The following is a 19173-nucleotide window of genomic DNA, read 5'->3' on the forward strand; positions in this document are numbered from 1 at the left end:
GAAACTTCCTAAAGTTCATGAGAATTAAGGCCTGGCACAGAAATTATAATGCTGTTTTAACTCACTTGCTATATTCAGCCTGTATATTATAACTACAGCTCACAGCCTCTTCTCCATAGCTCTTGGATAAATGTGATACACTCATATATCACCGTAATATACAAAGGCAATGTTTATCAACCTTGACAACTCTACAACCTGTTAATGTCAAACTCCCAGAATTCCCCAGTCAACATGCTGTCAAAGTCTACACATTTTAAAGTTGCTGAGGTTGACGGACCCCATATCAGAGTCTTTGGCTCAGTTCACACATCATGTTCACACTTTGGCAGGCTTACTCATAGCTTGTTGAATAAAGGGGGTTATTAAGCAATATCTCACAAATCTAAGCCAAAAATCATGGTTAGAAGCCACAATGGATGGGTTCATCCATCCCATCAAGTCAAATCTAAACAAGCCATATTACAACTTAGTATTATGTATGCAAAGGATGATGCCTAAGAAGGGAAAGATGGAATAATGGACTACAGTGAAGTGGCTGTTTCCCAGGAAGGAGGGAGCACACTCAAAGGAGTCAGATGAGGCAATAACTGAATAGGAGACAGGAAGAGAGTTAACATAGACACTCCCTAGAATCTCCCAGGGTATATTTGCTGTGGTGAGATGAAGCTTTAATCTGGCAAGATTCGGTCTATTGGATGTAAACAAGTAAAGACTTACACTTTGTTGTTCTATGATGTTCTTGGGCGGTACCTGAAAATATATAATCTTATCCATTATAAATTAAATGAAAATGTACTGTTCTAAACTCCTTAAATGAAGGACTGGGGTAAATTATAAATTTAAGAAAAAATAGATAATCGAAACAGCACTTGGAAATTGCTTGGATATTTTTCATCCCATCATATATTAGTTTCTAATGAATTTAACTATAGCAAGATTCAGAGTAGGCAATGCTAAGTGGCGAGTGAGTGAAGTATAATTATTGGAAACCTATGGAAAAATGTTGATGTATATATATTCTTTGGTATGGGGGATGTAGAAGAAATGGCATAGTAGCTTCTGTATAATTTCTCAAAAGGAAAACAACAAAATGCTGTTCACCTCACTCCCAAGGTTTTCTACTGATGTTGATATTAGGTCATCTTTCTCAAACAGGAAATATAAAAGCCGATCTGAACTAGTACCTTATGTTGTGCAACATAATCATGTAGTCTATGATAAAACCCTACTCATTATATTCTGAGCTGTTAATGACTTAAAGGAACCCAGAATAATAAACAAACAGCATCTGTACAGAGCAGAAACAGAAAAATCTTTGACTGTCCTATTTTTTCTTGTGGTCTTCAAAAACTCTGCTGATGTCTTTAATAAAGTCCCTCTTTGTCTTGTTGAACGTTAGCTTTAAATATGTCCTCTGTGATACCCAGAATCCTTAAAAAAAGAAGAGAATTTTGCCATGGATTCTTCTCTCTTCTCTTCAATTCTACAGGATTTATTCTGATCTTTGTTTTGGGATTTTCTTTTGCAGTCTTATTTCTTCCATTGTGTTTTGGGTTCTACTGGATTGATCTTGGGTAGGAACAGCAGTGCTGTCATTTATGGAGATGCATGAAACATTACAGAAAACTGGGATGGATCAGGGTGCAGTGCAGACTGAACTCCCAATAAAGGAAGGAGTAAATAATCTGATAAGGATACACTTCATAATTTTACTACACTGATACACTTGTGGGATGAGGATATCTTGAATCACATTTGTCCCACTCACAGAGATAATGGAGCTTATCCCCCTGCCCTCCACACACATTATTCTTTTACCATTTCTCCCAAAAAGGATTCCCCACCACTCATGTAGGAAGTCAAAATAAATTTTCCCTTTCAAAGTCCAGGTTTGATTGTTAAAATTTTTACCAATCAATTAAGCTGAAACAACACTTGTGGGACGAGGATATCTTGAATCACATTTGTCCCACTCACAGAGATAATGGAGCATCCCCCCCCCCACATTATTCTTTTACCTTTTGTCCCAAAAAGGATTCCCCACCACTCATGTAGGAAATTTTCCCTTTCAAAGTCCAGATTTGATTGTTAAAATCTTTACCAATCATTAAGCTGAAACAACAATAAGAAAGCTTATAGCTAATCCTAAAATTGATTAGTTATTTCTAAAGAAAGAATAGCTATCCAAAATGGGAATCCACCATTTATAATCCACCCAAATATATACTAGAATCATTTGTTTACATTTTATAATGCAGTAGTAAATATGCTACCAAGATTCTCCAAGGGATACATTCCAGTATTTAGGATTATTTTAACAAATGACCAGGACCTTTTTAAAAGCAATTAAACAGCTATAAACCACCTAGCTTTTCAAACATTCAGTAGATGTTTCTTAGATGGCTTCTACATTCTCTCTTTCTACATTTTGGTCAGGAAATTTTTGTCCTTGTATGCAGTTCTTCATATTATATCTATAAGAGCAAATTCTTTAAAAAATAAGTCACATAATATAATAACAGTAGTGTTTTCTAAAAACCAAATGATTTTTTTTGAAAAGTTGCCTTATTTGTAATTTCAGACGTGTTTAATGGGTTTTCTTGGAATTGCAGATAGAGATTTTGTCTGAGAGGATTTAATGTTCCCAAAAGCTTGCAAAAAGAATGTTGGCACTCCTATAAATTCTAAGGGAACCTTGTGTTGGAAAATACATAGGAAAGTGGTTCTTACAGCAGAAAGAATATAGCCACAACCGATCCAGAGAAGCCTGTAATCCAGGGGTAGGCTTCAAAAATTTCAGCAACGGGTTCTCTGCTCAGTTGCTGGGTAGGCATGGCTTCTTGCACCATGGCGGAGCGCTGTTTTCCCCCTCCCCAGGCTCCAGAGGCTTTTCTTGAGCCTTTGGGAGAGCAAAACTGCCTCCCCTGGGCTCCGGAGACCCGAAGGCGTTTCTGGTCTTCTGGAACTGCCAGGAAGCCCGTTTTTCCCTCTCAATGAGCCTCCACATGGGCCCTGCACTTACCTCACATCCAAAACGGGTATGTGGAGACTCCTGGAAGGGGAGGGGTAGGTGGAGACAATCAGGGGTGGGATTTTGAGGTTCTCTGAACCAGCCATTACGTTAGCTACGGGTTCTCCCGAACCTGGGCAAACCCATAGCAGCCGATCCCTGTGTATCTCCTAATCAATTTGCACAAAATAAGGCCCTACTATTTTGACTTAATTGGTTGTTGCATTTTCACCCTGCTTTCTCAAATGAGCATTGTCTCCCAGGCCAAGCTAGATGACATCCTCCCAAGACAAGATAGATGACGGCATCTAAAGTACGCCAGAAAAAAAAGGCTCAAAGCTATTGACTACAGCGTGAAGGCTAAAACACATCCTGCTTTCCGGTCTGTATGGTTGCTTAGAGCAAGATTTAAGTTATTGGACTCCACTTGCCATTTTACGAGAGGATTTTCATATCCCGACCAGTGAAAACATTGCTCATGCATTGTTCATCTGTCAGTTATGTATCCCCTTTAGACGTATAGCCCCTATTAGATGCCCAAAGGAAACCGAATTATAGATTGTTGTATTTCCTCCTGGGCTCTAATGTACTGTACATATTGTAAGCAAACTGCTAAGTTTATAATTCAAGCAGTGGTCCTATGAGGCTAATAAATTGAACAAATTGGGGTACCCTGTAAGGGAGATTGTACTAATATATTTATATATTATCACTTTATTTCCTTCTGGCTATCTTATTCTGAAATTATATTATGTACTATATTTTATTTTATCGAAAAGGCTTCAATAAACTACTACTATTACTGCTACTATTATTGTATTGTTGCTAAGAACACAAAATGGGTATTTTCACGTGTTGCACTTGATTTTTTTTAAAAATCTCACTTTTTCATGTTTGCCAAAGCATCCCATATTAGCAGGACATCTTTCCCCTCTAACTTAAAATCTAAAAGAAATTAGAAGAGACAGGAGAGGACACTGCCAGAATGATAATAACGTGTACACTGGCCTTTATATTCACCTGCCTGGATTCATTTCTTATTATTGTTTATGGATGGAGGCCTGTTCTAGTACTTTTATTTTCCTTCTTATTTGGTATAAGTAGGAAGGGAATAAAACACAAATCTCTTTCCATTGAAAGAATAAACACAGCATTTTTCCACTCCATACACACACTCGCTCCTGCAGAGTCCTCTAGGTATGTGGTGCCTGGGACACATAGCATCATGATTTCTGCCAGAATAGTGAAGATTGTTTGCATACTGTAAAAAAAAAATGGAAAGGCCAAATAAAGTCTCAAATATTTGTTATTCAGTGTTCCAAAATGAATCTTGATTGTTAAAATCGTTCCCCCCCCCCTAAAATTGAACTACAGAAACCGTGAGAAACATCTTCACTGTTAAACCGTTCAGTATATTCCCGGACAATCATCCGTTAGTTTCTGTCCAATGATCTAAGGTTTGCTCCTTACCGTAATTTTGGTTGTTAATGGAACTGGGAGGGGTACTTATGATTCGAAATTCCAACTGTTCCTCCCTTTGTGGTCACATACCTATAGGTGCTTGCCAATATGGTTGCTTTTGCAGCCGTTTGCAATATCCTGCAGTCATATGACCACAGTTTACAATAATTTTGCCAAAAACTGACACTTCCCATAGTGAACCATTGGTTTGCTCAACAACTGGAGTATTCGCTTAACAGAGCCACAAAAAATGTTAAATTTAATGTGTAGGCTCCATTAGAATTGTAAGCAAGGAATTATCTGTATAATATTGTCGAGCTTTTTCTTGTAAAGTGTTTGGGAGAAAACCTAATGCTTATTTCCATTCAGAAATCTCCCTTCTCTAAAAATCACCCTTGTTGATGCATTCATTGGAGCCAATTTATTAATCTATTAGCTTTCATTTTGTTTGTCTGTTTTGGACACAGCCTTGAAATATTGTTAATTTGGCCAAGTAATATTAATCTCAATCTGTGATTTGATATACTGCGTTTGAAGCACCAATATTAGTCCTTCTCTGACCAATGCATAGTTTTCTGTATTGGAGATTGTTTGATATCTCACTCTAGTTCAGCGGTGGTGGTCCACAAGAAAATTTTGGTCGTGCGCAGAAAAATTATTTGCATTTTTTTATATTGCACTAAATATATCATTTTAAAAAATTCATATTGGTGGTCCTTGGGATTTAAAATTATGAATTTAATGGTCCCAGAGGTATGAAAGGTTGGTGACTTCTGCTCTAGTTGCTCTGAGAACAGAATGGGGGGTGGGGTGGGACATGTTAACAGATAAAATAAAAAGAACACATGATTTATAAATTGCAAGATTGGGAGCTTGGCAGAGGAGATGATCCTTGGGCAAGAAAAAATATAAATAGTTGAACGATAAGAAAATACATTTTTCCCATGTGTACAATATGCAATGATAAATAGTATACAGCTAAGGGTAGGATTATTTTTTCTCAGAAGTCTATAAAATGTGCAATTAGTAATGAAAAGAATACTGTATATTTAAACTATTACATCAATAGACCCTTAAAGACAAATGAAACTAGTGCCACATAAATTTTTGTGGATCATCATCTACTTCAACCAAAGTTTAAGCAATATTAAACATATTTTGATCACCATGTTTTGGTCACCATGATGTAGAAAAGATGTGGAGACTCTAGAAAGAGTGCAGAGAAGAGCAACAAAGATGATTAGGGGACTGGAGACTAAAACATATGAAGAACGGTTGCAGGAACTGGGTATGTCTAGTTTAATGAAAAGAAGGACTAGGAGAGACATAATAGCAGTGTTCAAGTATGTCAGGGGTTGCCACAAAGAAGAGGGAATCAAACTATTCTCCAAGACACCTGAGGGTAGAACAAGAAGCAATGGGTGGAAACTAATCAAGGAGAGAAGCAACTTAGAACTGAGGAAAAATTTCCTGACAGTTAGAACAAGTAATCAGTGGAACAGCTTGCCTCCAGAAGTTGTGAATGCCCCAACACTGGAAGTTTTTAAGATTTTGGATAACCATTTATCTGAAGTGGTGTAGGGTTTCCTGTCTAAGCAGGGGGTTGGACTAGAAGACCTCCAAGGTCCCTTCCAACTCTACTATTCTATTCTAAATAACATATGAGGTGTTATTGAAACTTAAAAATAAAGTGTTCTCTTTTTTCATTTGCATGCAAATGAGTGAATTTGAATGCTTATCAAAATAAAATAACTCACACCTTTATTCCACTTCCGATATGATTAATGCGGTCCAGCTCAGATCAAGGTGTGAAACAGGATGTTGCCATACACAGGGCAAACATCCATCACACCTTGTTGTGTTGTGTGTTAAGATGATTCCTTTGCTATTTCACTCCAGAAATTACAAACGCAGTCTTACTTCAATCAATACATCCTAAGTCTGGATTATCCTATGGGAAAACTGAAACTTATGTAGTATCAGAATTCATAGTTTTTGTACTATCACAATATATAAGCTTCTTCTTCTCAAGGTGTGTGTGGGTGGTGAATCTATACTGAAAAATCATTTGTGCCTTCATAAGATGTATATTTGGCAATTGGATATCTTCTCTTTCAACTATCTTGGTAGTCTACAGGCCATGCCAAGCATGTATGTTTAGAGAAATAGATACTACAATGTCTGTGGTTCTCTCTGAGCTTGGTTATTTTCTTGCAGACGTTTCATTACCAAACTAGGTAACATCATCAGTGCAACAAGAGTGTGATGTTTGCTCTCTGTTTAAATAGCCATTAGTAGTATATACCACAACCCTCAGTCCCTTCCAGCACTGATTATATTAGCTTCTAGTTGGGTAATGAAACATCTGCAAGAAAACAGCCAAGCTCAGAGAGCACCAGGGATCACTTAATTCAGTAGAGCTATATATATTCTCTTCTATCAGAAACAAATGCTTTCTTCCTGTCTAAATTCTAGGCTAAATCCTGCAAAGTGGAAAGGGCTTTGTTTTCATATCCTCCCGTGCTTTTGGTTCCCAAGAGCATACTAAAATGTAAGAACATGGAAAGGCAAATGACCCTATCTGACCAAAAGCTCACAGCAAGTGTATACAGTATGTATTATTAAGCTCATTTAAGTCGGTCATGGCACAGCCTGCTTTGTATGAAAGCATGAAAGAGTTCTGCCCAGGATAAATCCTGCCAATTAAGCTTAGCAAATCGCAGGCCACTTATACACGGTACTGAACAGTTTGTAAGCTGCCTAGAGCCGCCTCTGGCGAGTTGGATGCCATACAAATGTAACACATAAATAAATAGACACTTCCTAAAATGCAAAAAAAACCCATGTTCGTTCTTATTGTCTAGTGCAGGAGTCTTGTCTCCAATAGTTCTTGGAGACACTTTTGGCTAACTCAGAAGTAGACAGGATGTAGCCCTATCCATTTGCAACTGAATTGCTGCTTTCCAAGAAGGCAGAGCTTTGGGATCCGTTTGCTAGGAATTTTTGGAGTTTATACGTGAAAGGCGTTATGGAATAGAAACCTATCCAAATATAGTAATTCTGTTTAGTTGTCATTGCTAACATCCAGTCCTTTTTCCTTAAATCCTTTTGTAATGTCACTTAAGCAGGATATTACTGCAACACATAGAAGGCTAAAAATTAAAGTCACATTGAGGCCTTTAGTTGCCACACGACAACTAAAATTGTGTGTTTAATACTTTAAAAAAAAAAAAAGAATGTGCAGTATATATCTGATTTGAGCAGAATTTTGCTTCTGAAGAGTAAAACTGCCAGCAATTGAACTTGTCATCTTCAGCCAAGGAACTATCTTAGCAACACACCTTTAATGTTCAGAAAACACTAAATATATATATTCCTCTAAATATTGATAGATGATTTCTTTGTTGATCTTTTTGCATTGTGCAATGTTGCCATCCAGTGGCTAAACAGCATGATTCGTTCTGTTATTTCACTTCAGAATACCAACTAATGCAATAAAGGAATATTATATGGCCTTTTGGATTAAAAACAAAAGCACTATCGGCTATTAATAGAATAGGCAGCTAATATTGAAATTCTGAGAAATATGAAATGTAGCCTCTGCAACTGAGTTCGTGAAAATAAAAACATATAAATGTGGAATCTTTTATTATGCTAGTAGCAAGTTCAGGATAGTACCCACTTCCCTTATATATTGTAAGTACTGTGTAGATCTAAACCTTACATTTTTTCCCTCCAGTCAGTCCAGCCACTATAGGAAATGAGTGATTAATTTGTGTTGTCTGTGGTTCATTGTTTGTTGCTTATGGAGCAGGTTGAAGAATCATGGACACAGGGACTTCCCATGTGATCTTCACTCTGGTGTTTCCAGGGAGAAAACACATGTTCATGGACAGCCGTTTGTCGCAAAATTGGAGCAGAAGGGCTAGTATGTATTTTTGAAGCATATTCATGACTTGGTGCTTCTTGAGTTAACCTTAGCTTTTGCACTGATTTGGTTTAGAAATTGCACTCTTAACTCCTAGCCAAGAGAATTTTCCACCACACTGGAAACAATGACATCATCCAATTATTTAGAAACAATCCCGAGGTCTGTCGTTACCTGTGAACCCATCAGTTTGTTCAAAATTGTCTTTTTAAGCCATTCTACAATTAAGTTGGATAATAAGAACTTGATGAAAGAGACAACTAGTTTTAATGTTAATATTTTCTGTTGCCTTGAGCTAGCTGTTAAAACTTTTTAAATTGGGGTAAAAAGGAACAAAGTCATGCTGTTCTGTATTTTAATTTTAGGGTGATGTGAAAAAAACCCATTTCTGAACTTTTTCTGCATTATGAACAGAATAACAGAGTTGGAAGGGTCCTTGGAGATTTTCTTGTCCAACCCCCTGCTCAAATAGGACATTCTATACCAGGGGTGTCAAACTCAATTTCATTGAGGGCTGCATCAGGGTTGTGTTTGACCTCATGGTGGTGGAATGGACGTGGCCAAGGTGGGTGGCCAACTTGATGTCACTCGTGACGAGGGCACCTGTGGTGGCCCGAGTGCTCTGCCAGAGAAAACGGGCTCCTGAGCTCCGTTTTTGGCTGCGACGCCCTCCTGCAACCCTCTGCCAGCAAAAATGGAGCTCAGGAGGGCTGCATACAGTCCTCCCGAGCTCTGTTTTTGCTAACAGATGCACCAAGGGCCAGTCCCTCACTGTTTCTAGGGTGGCCCCCGGGCCAGTTCTAACCACCCTGCAGGTCGGCTCCGGCTCCTGGCCCTTGAGTTTGACACCCCTGCTCTATACCATTTTAGATAATTGGTTATCCAATCTCTTCCTAAAAACGTAAAACCTCCAGTGTTGGAGCACCCGCAACTCCTAGAGGCTAATTTCTACAAGGAGGCACATGTGAGATAGACTCCTCATATAATAGCTTTAACATACGAAGAATATTGCTAAATACTAACATTTTAAAATAATCCATATTCAATAATAAACAATAACATTTATCAATTGGAAAATAGACTATTTTGCAAGTCTGACACATTTTGTTAGCCAGATCGTGGTAGCAAAATTATTGAGGTAAAGAGCAATTTTTTTTAAAAAAAAACTTCATTAAATTTCATAAACAAACAGTAAAATACATAAAGCATAAAGGGTGTGTGTGAATAATAGTTAAAAAGTGATAAAAATATATCAAATTAGTCAATTTATAAAAATAGCTTGGCTAGGAGGGATAGCAACTCATTCTAGAGATAAATGTGTTGTTCCCAATGTAAAGATCATAAGCTTTGATTTGCCTTTTATGCTAAATGAGATACATCCTTCCTCTCTTATGACATTCAAAAGTTAGTCAGTTTCCAGGAAGCAAGAGATTGTAAACTAAACATTTGTTTCTCTTTCCGTAAAATCTTGAAGTATTTCACAGTTCTTCCAAGGTAGGGTTAGGGTTAGGTAAGGTTCGCCTCCCCACTATTTTTGTTTCTTAAGTCCTCTGCCTGGCAGAAGAGGAAGTATCGTACTTAAAAATCCATTCCAGGAAAGTGTGCTATAGAACAGGAGTCTCCAACTTTCGCAACTTGAAGCCTGAAGGATTTCCCAGAATTCCCCAGCCAGCTTAAAAGTTGCCAAGGTTGGAGACCCCTGGATAGCAGAGTCTCCAATCTTGGCCACTTTGTGAACTTCAACTTCTAGAATTCCCCAGCCAGTATGGCTGGCTGAAAAATTCTGGCAACTAAGTCTACAAGTTTTAAAGTGGCCAAATTTGGAGACTTCTGCTATAGAATATTTGTCTGTTAAATGAACGCGTAGTCTTTTCCATTATGCTTGTTTCCAATTTCGTTGAGTTAGAACTGAAAGTGAGAGAAAATAGCCTGGGGGAAGATGTATGGATTTTCAGGATCAGAATTAAGACTAACATGTCACTTGTATTTGACCAAAGGGTTTCATTTGAGCTAAGCACGTCTCTCCATTTTCAATGTTAGGATCCAAAAGCACTGTCAAGCAAAAGGTTTTGAAAACTTGTTTTCATCTTGAAATGGTTTTTATTTCTTAGCACCATACAGTAATCACTTCTCTTTGCTGCGCTTCTTAATCATTAACTCCTGCCTAGGCAGCTGATTCATGATCCAGCAAAGAAAACACGTACGTAATTTGGTACCACCTGGGATGACACCATGCTTAATGAGTATTATTAGGTGTGGTTAAGAACATGAGCTCAGCCATGTATTCAAGGTTTAACAACTCTTTCATTTCTGAAATGTTTCTTTAGTCGTTAAATACTCTTATTTCTTTTAGCCTATTTGATTTGTTCTATTTAATTTAGAACATAGTTCAAAGAATGATACATTCATAAATCTTAGTCCTTTGGAGGAGTGGTGGTCCGTGGACCATCGGTGGTCCACAAGAAAATTTTGCTGGTCCGCAGAAAAATTATTTGCATTTTTTATTGTGCACTAAATCAGGGGTCCTCAAACTACGGCCCCTGGGCTGCATATGTGCAATGAACATTTGTGTTGCTGCAGAGAGTCTCCCCCTTCGGGGTCTTTTTGTGCGAGTTGGGGGAGGGCAGAAATTCTGACTTGGGGTCTGCTTCAAACTCCTGGTGCGGGGCTTTGGGCAAATGCTGGAGGGAAATGCATCATGGAAGGAAATGCATCATGGCCTGGAACCTGCTGACCATCTCAGACCGCTGAGCTTCCAGGTGCCGGTACCTGACCTTGCACTCCTGAATGTCTTACCTCAGCTTGGAAAGCCTATGCTCGTAGTCCTCAGTGAGGTAGCCTCCTTCTCGGTCAGATCCAATTTGAAGTGAGCTGTTTTGTCAACTCTTTCTTGTGTTGGCTGCTTAGTTCCAATAACTGCTTCCTGTTTGGGCCCGGGTGGGAGCCCGGGTGGGGAGGTGAGGAGTGGCTGGGAGGGGAGGCTGGCGAGGTGTTCCTCAATGTGAGTGACATCGAGTTGGCCACGCCCACCCAGTCACATGCCCACCTAGCCACACCCAGCCTACCAGTCATTAGCCAGATCATAGTGGTCCGTGGAATTTAAATTATGAATTTAGTGGTGCCTGAGGTCTGAAAGGTTGGTAACCTCTGCTTTGGAGTGTTTTCTTTGATTTGGGCATCACTCAAATTCTTCTAACAGTAGTTTCCACATGAAGACCAAAAGAAAATATGGTAACAGCTTTCAAGTATCAGAAAGATTGTCACACCAAAGAGGGCAGGATCAGATCTAGTGTAGATGTAGATTCATACTAGATGTCAGAAGGAACTTCCAAATTATACAGGTGGTCAGCCAATGAATCAGGCTGCATAAGAAGCAGTGAGTTTTACTTTGGTAGAGATCTTCAGATAGCAGCTGTCATTTGTCAATGATACAATGATCTGGTACTCAGCAATGAGGTTGTCTAGAAAATTACTGAAGTCACTCAGCACAGTCACTCTATGACATTTCTTCTTAGTTATAGCAAATATTGGTTTGTTTGGGTTGTTTTTTTTTTTTTTTTTTTTTGCTTTGTAATAGTTTGCCACAAAGAGTCTAATTGTCTAGATTACCAATCTAGACAAATTCAATAGGTACAATATCTAAAATTCTGACTCTTGACCTACCACCCCTTCTGACTTATTACAATAACTGGGTACCCAGAATTGGATTCAGGAGCTTATGCATTTCTCAGATTGGGGGATAGTATCAGTTCAGCTGCTTCACAAGAAACGGAGCCTATATTATAAGATAAAAGCAACCACAGGTAGCAGGTGCGTAGGTGGGAAGTCTGATACAGCAACTACGGTTCTTGTCTTTTATGAAATCTTGTCTCATAAAATCACAGAATTCTTGGGCTCTTTCATTAGCTTTTAAATCTTTTCTTTTGCTCTACTACAGTTGGCTCTTCCTCACTAGTAGGGTCTCTGACCATCTTTTCTTTAAAAAAAAGTATTTTTCTTTTAAGAAAAAAGCCATCATTGTTAACCTGTTACTAGTAGCTCAGAATGCTGGGTGCATATCTGAACTACTTGGCACATCACAACTTGTAGATTTTAAGATGGTTTTTTTTTTTTCATACAGGTTTTATAATTCCACTCGGATGCTGTTTTCAGGCTGTGGCAGCCTGTAGCAAGCACCCCTCCGTGGGTTGTAATACCTTTTCATTGTTCTGCCCATACTCTTGAAGGAACTATCTAGATGAATCATGGTGATTCCATTTGATTCATCACTATTATTGTGTGTTCATAGGAAGCTTCATCAGGGGTCATCCTGCAATGTTTTCCCCTCTCTTAATTTCCTCCTCATTGTTCCAAATACACCAGTGTAGTTTCCAGGCACCATGAGTGGAGTGGAGTGGGATGGAGAAATGCTACTTGATTACACATGAAGAAACTGAAGCACCAACAAACTGAAGTGATTTGCTCCTTTCAACTTGAAACCCAACTCTGGATTTGAATTACAGTCTTGGATGCAGAAATGTCCAAAAGTCAGGTGACATCGATGGTGATCAAGATGATGCTTCGATCAAGCCTTGTTTATGTGCAATGCATCTCAAACTTTATGGACACAGCCTTTTGGACATGTCTTAGATGGCGTTTTGACCAGACCCAAGAAAACACCCTGCTTAGATGTTGCTTTGCTTTGCTTTTATTGTCCGTGACACATGAAGCCCACCTGTTTAGCCAGCTCCTTCCTGTCTTGAATAGTTTTCTTTTCTTCCCTTCTTCAGGTGTCCCTGATGAAGAAGTTTTTGCAGCAGAATGCACCCGCAGAGGACAAAATGCCTTGCCTTTCCAGCCGGCTAATGTCCGTTCTCCAAAGTCCCTGAAGCCCACCACCTACCCTAAGCATGCCTTTCACTGTAATAGCGATGAGGACGACGAGTCGGTGATGACCAACTGGGAGAGCCCCTTTTATTCATCAGGTGTGCACAAAACAGGGCATGAGAAGCGAGTAAATAAAGGGGGACTGGTGGGAAAACCAAGGGAAAAAGATTTGAGTAATAGGGAAAAACTGAAAGAGAAGAAGCGAAGGAAACCATGGGGCTGCATCCTGATTTAGGGCTAGCATTCCATGTGCATTCTTTCCCCCCCTCCCTGCCTTCAGAGAGGCTACAAAATATTTTGAGTCCCTTCCCTCCCCAGAAAATTGCAAAAAATACCCAAGTAAAATCCAGCCTCTATGCCCATAGCTATGAAGAGCTAAGCTGCATCTTGTGCCTGTTAGTTGGCATTTTGTCTACTTCCCTTGCTTCATATTCATGCTTGGCAATTATTGAATAATCTTGAGTTTGGAGTGTGTAGGGTCATCTTTTCAACCGTTACTTTTTAATTGTTCACATCCAATTAGAACTTTTCATGGAAGGCTCATGTGCATCTTTATATTTTCTTTTGCAAACTTACAACTCGGCTGAAGAGTTGAGATGCAGAGCAGCCTGCTCACTATTTTGCTCATTTCAATCATTGCCAGATCTAAAAAAATATTTCATTTGCAGATTAATGCTACAAGACTCACGTTTTCTTTGGCATCCAGGATTAACAAGAGCTTTAACATGAGTAATCTGAGTAATCTTGAGTAATCTTGTTTATACCCTATTTGTTTTACTGGCTTGCCATCATAGGAGAGGCAAGTACATTAAATTGCTGTTTTATGAACGTGCTGAAATGAGAAATTGCAGCACTGTATACGTGGCTACACAATCATTCCCTTTCCTTTGCTTAGAGCTTAGAATGCCTGTTAAAAATGGTTGGGTCCCCCCCCCCCCCAAAGAAAGCTCTCTCTCCCAATTTGTTATGCAGGGCATCCATTCTCCCTTATGGAAATTGGGGAATCTGTAGATCAAAAAGACTATAGGTAGTCTTTGTTTAGTGACTTCCTTGTTTAGTGACCCTACACAGCAATGACAGTGAAGGAAAAGGAACTTTAAAAACCAATCCTTGCATTTACAACCTGTGTAGATTTGTAAAGCAAAGGAAAGTTGAAACAAAATCATGCGTGTAGTCATGGTTTCACTTAGTGGCTATTTTGCTTAATGACAAGTTGCCGGTTGCCAATTGGGGTTGCTAAATGAGGACTACCATACCTATATGACTCTGTGAGAATGATCTTGAACTTTCAGAGTGTCCCTTTCAAGGCTTTGCAATTCATTGAGAGCTGAGGTTTTTTTTTTTAAGGAATTTTTTTAATTGTGTACATTTAAGAATTCTGAAACAGCTGCAAGAATTGCTAATGCTTCACTTCACACTCAGCATCTGCTCTCCTATGATTTCAGTCACATCTCAACTGAGTTGCATCTATTGCTTCTGTAATGGGGGAAAAATTTTATAGGCTCAGGTAGACCAACTTCCCAGCTTTTCTACATCTCTCATCAGGGCTTAGGAACAGCAAAGATGGGCTTGTTGCAACTTTAGAACACTTTTTTGTTGTTTTTTAAAGGACCCCTGGCTCCTTCTTGTCTTTCCTCCTGCTGTTCTTCATGTCCACAGAGGCCACTCCTAGCCACAAACGTTTTGAGGGGTACAGATTGGGAATGCTGAATTGTCAGAAACACTGTGTTGTTTTCACAATCTAAAGGGTGATGCCTTCTGTAGTTATTAATAAAACAAAAGAAGGATGCCCACTCCTACCTCCAGATAGCAGAGCTGATGCATTGTGCCTGTCACCCCCATTGCAGTTGGACAAGCTTTTGCTTGGCAACTTCAAATAGTTACTATCAGATCTCTGCACAACTTCCCACAGATTACTATTTGTTATTTTAAAATGCTAAATGTACACACTAGCAATAGCAGTAGCAATAGCAATAGCAGTTCGACTTATATACCACTTCATAGGGCTTTCAGCCCTCTCTAAGCAGTTTACAAAGTCAGCATTATTGCCCCCACAGTCTGGGTCCTCATTTTACCCACCTCGGAAGGATGGAAGGCTGAGTCAACCCTGAGCCGGTGAGATTTGAACCGCCGAACTGCAGTTAGCAGTCAGCTGAAGTGGTCTGCAGTACTGCACTCTAACCACTGCGCCACCTCGGCTCATCACTACGATAGGCAGTGTCCATTCTTTCAGCAATGGACAAGCAAGGCGAGAGGGGTTTGTGGAAATGACAATTGTTGCGACTTTTAGGTGGAAAGGTTATGGTATATTTATTTCCAGACACAAAGGAGAGAAAAATCTAGTAATTAAGGCTTTAAAATGCTCACATTTGATTAGGGCATGTATTCACCAGGTAAACAATCATGATTTCTACAGTTTGCACCTCAGAAATAAAGCTCCAGATGAATCCATTGCCAGGACTGGGAGCAATTAAAAGAAATGAACGAATTTTCTGATCAGCTTTTTCCAGAATCAGTTATTAGAAGGTGGTGTAGCATATTTATTAGTTGAACATCTAATTGCTATCATCAGAATATGACTAATTCCAAAACCACCCTTGAGTATTCATTGATAGGAATTGCTCTGTGGAAGAAGCAGTGCAAGCAGTCTTAACTTATAACCATCTTATAACCATTTTAACGATGACTGAAAGTTAGAACAGCAATGAAAAAAAGTGACTGGTCCTCAAAGTTATGACCATTATACCACTCTTGTAGCATTGTGATTTAGGCACTTAGCAATCAGCTCCTATTTACAACAGTTGCAGTCATGTGATCATAATTTGTGACCTTCCCAGCTAGTTTCCAATAAGCCAAGTCAATGAGGGAAGCTGGATTTGCTTAAGGACTACATGATTCAATTAATGACAATGTGATTCATTGAACAACTGTGTGAAAATGGTTGTAAAATCAGGTCTAGTCATGGAATTGTACTGCTTAGTGACAAGATGGACCAAAAATCTGTGATAACTACCTGTTAGATTTTCTTTGCAAATTATCCAGTTGTCAATTATAACCCCCGTCTTTGGAAGTGAAACTACTCTGTTTTTGCTACTGACTCTTACTAAAAATAAGTGAGAAATAGCTTATAATAGAAGTAGAAATTCAAGCATCAAAAGAAGAGTTGTGGGGTAGCTTGTAAGGACAAATTGAAATATTTAGTTTACACAGCAGTCTTTCTTTACTTGTCTTAACCATAAATGTTTCTCTGGAGTAAAAGAAGATTATAAATCATTTTCAATATGATGATGATGATGAAGATGATGATGATGATGATGGAGAAGAAAGAAATCCACTTGTTTTTGTGTATGGCGTCTTCTCCAAAATGAAACTTCCTTTGCTTGCCTTTAATTTTCTTATGCTAACTAGTGAACGTCCTGTAGCTTAGTTGAGCCACACTTTTCAGAAAGTTCTTGAGATACAACTACTTAAAAGGGTGGTGTATAGCAGGGGTGTCAAACTTGCTTCATCATGGCATCATCATGTGATGTATCAGGACTCCCCCCCCCCTTCGCTAAACCAAGTGTGGGCATGGCTAGTGCATGACGCATCCAGCCCACAGACCCTGAGTTTGACACCCCTGGTATATGGTAAGCACTAGTTCATGCAATGAGCTGAATTATGTCAGAAGGTGAAGTTTTGAGAGAATTTTCTTAGCCTCATTGGCACGAATTCTCCCTTTCTCCAACAATATCACCCATCTTTTCCATGGTTACGGAGAGCAGTGCATGGAAAAAAGCTGGCTATGCTTCATCTGCATCTCCTGTTTGCCCAGGAAAGGACAAGAATGGCCAAACAAGAAGTTTTCACTCTTGTCCTTTCCTTTTCATTCTTCTGGATGTATTGAAAGCTCTACCTAGTTCATTCTGCTTTGGCAGAGATTTAGAGTAGGCTGTTCAATTCATTTTCCATGAAAAGGTCCCTGACTAAAGCTCAGGCCATGATTCATATCATAAGAATTGAAGCCTTACAAGATGGCTTCTTAAAAAATAATTAAAGGGATTTCTGTGACAGGTGTGCCTGTAGTGATGCCAAACCTTCTAATGTTGTTTGAAGGTCCTACAGCAGGGCTGCCAAACTCCCGGCTTGCAGACCGGACACTTCACACGCTAGCCACGCCCACGCCCGATTTAGCGAAGGGGGGAAAAGTCCTGATATGTCACGTGATGCTGCCGTGACAACGCAAGTTTGACACCCCTGTCTTACAGCAAAGATGTGCCTTGTTGACTAGAAAGCAATACTGTAGATCCGATATCATTGCAGTTGCCTAAGAAATTTGCTTTCATGCCTCTTTTCAGAAGCTCTGGCTCAAATTTTGAGGGAACAATCTTTACATTGGGGTAGTTCTGCTATATGAACAATGTTTTACAAGCCATGTCTCCTCAGGACACAAAGAAGGCAGCAAGCGGAAGAAGCAGAAGCTGAGGGAGGAACAGAAGAAGAAGAAAGCGGCCAAGGCGCCATATTAGAATGGATTCTGATGTCCCCAGATGCTATTCTTTTGTTGTTCTACCATTTGATCCCACCCAGGTTCTTGGTGCATATATTTCTTACAGCTCTTCTCACTTAGCAAATGAGATAACAGTTAAAGTACACTAAAGTTGCACTATTATGCTTGAGCACCACATACTTGGTGAAGTTGTGATGTAAGACACCCCAGTTAGAAACTCCTTCCCAGTTAGAATAAACCAGTATTAATGGTCAGGATGTCAGATACCATAAAATAGAGTAGATTTTGATTAAAATTGTTGAAGACATAGTAACGAAATGCGTCCTTTTCATCTCTTCCTGTCCTGGGTTAAGCATGTTTATTCAAAGTTTGGTAAGGTGTAAGCAACATTGTTATTTTTTAAAAATAGCCATCATGAATATTTTTTTGATTTCAGAAGAAACCCCAATGAAACCTTAACATTTAAATTTGCCTTTAATGGGAATGGGATTAAGTTCTATAATGATCTATAATGTCATTTGTATACTAGTTGTACCCAGATATAGTTAATTAGCTTGCAATGAGTGGGTGGGGCATGCACATACATAATTGGAAATTTAAGAATATAAATATAGCAAGATTACATGATCCCACCTGTATGTGGGATACCATACCACCTGTATGACAAATGTGCAATTTGCATGGTCCATGACTTCTTTTTAACCTCGTAACAAAATACTAAGCCAGAACCTTTTTCCAAGCATGGTTACTATGAGCTGCCTTCCTGCTATTTAATCTACAAATTAAAATAGTTGAATGTTTTGGTCTCTTTTTTTAATTTCCCTTTCACCAATACATTGTGTTGCCTATTCTCTCTTATTGGAAACCCTCGTTTTTTCAGAGAATTTTTTTAATTACACCAAAATATTGTAGCTTAGGTCAGGAAGATGGTGATGTAAGTGGATTTACAGTACTTATCTGGATTCAATTGTAATGTTTCTATTATGAAAATGTAATCTTGTGCAACTCATTAAGATATGTTTAAAAGGAACATGTCTGAATCAAGTTGGAGAACCATTTTTTGTTATGGAAATACCACTGAATTGTTGTGCTGTGTGACTAATATTTAAAGAAATAAAGTAAGTTCCCTTATTAGCTCTTATTTTTTTAGTTTGATTTTTTTTTTTGAAAGCAGAGAATAACCTCATTGGGACATAAAAATCAAATGGAAGATAATATATCTCAATCGATAAATACACTGTTGAATGTTTTCTGGTTTACAGTAGAAAAAAGTTAATCAGGATTTTTACCGAAATGATAACAAGAAATCATGAAAATGGTTGTGTGTCTAAAAATTGGTAGCTAACTTGGCTTTTTATTTAACTGAAGATTTCTAAATATTAGATTTGCAGATAATTTTTCAATTATAAAGCAGAA

General features: G+C 38.7%; 1 protein-coding gene across 4 annotated transcripts in view; it reads left to right on the plus strand.

The window, feature by feature from the left end:
• DNAJB6 (DnaJ heat shock protein family (Hsp40) member B6) overlaps positions 1-18898 on the plus strand; it is a 61337-nt gene extending 42439 nt beyond the window's left edge. For all 4 annotated transcript variants that reach the window (XM_087712492.1, XM_087712490.1, XM_087712491.1 and 1 more), the window contains exons 9-10: positions 13172-13366; positions 17694-18898. In XM_087712492.1, coding sequence (XP_087568618.1) covers positions 13172-13366; positions 17694-17776 — 278 coding nt within the window. In that variant the 3' untranslated portion in view covers positions 17777-18898. The remainder of the gene's footprint in view (positions 1-13171; positions 13367-17693) is intronic.
• Positions 18899-19173: the final 275 nt, after the last annotated feature.

This window comes from Thamnophis sirtalis, unplaced genomic scaffold (genome assembly GCF_051295495.1).
Source record: "Thamnophis sirtalis isolate CommonGarterSnake01/CBP01778 unplaced genomic scaffold, rThaSir2_p1.2 scaffold_4, whole genome shotgun sequence".
NCBI classification, from domain to species: Eukaryota; Metazoa; Chordata; class Lepidosauria; order Squamata; family Natricidae; genus Thamnophis; species Thamnophis sirtalis.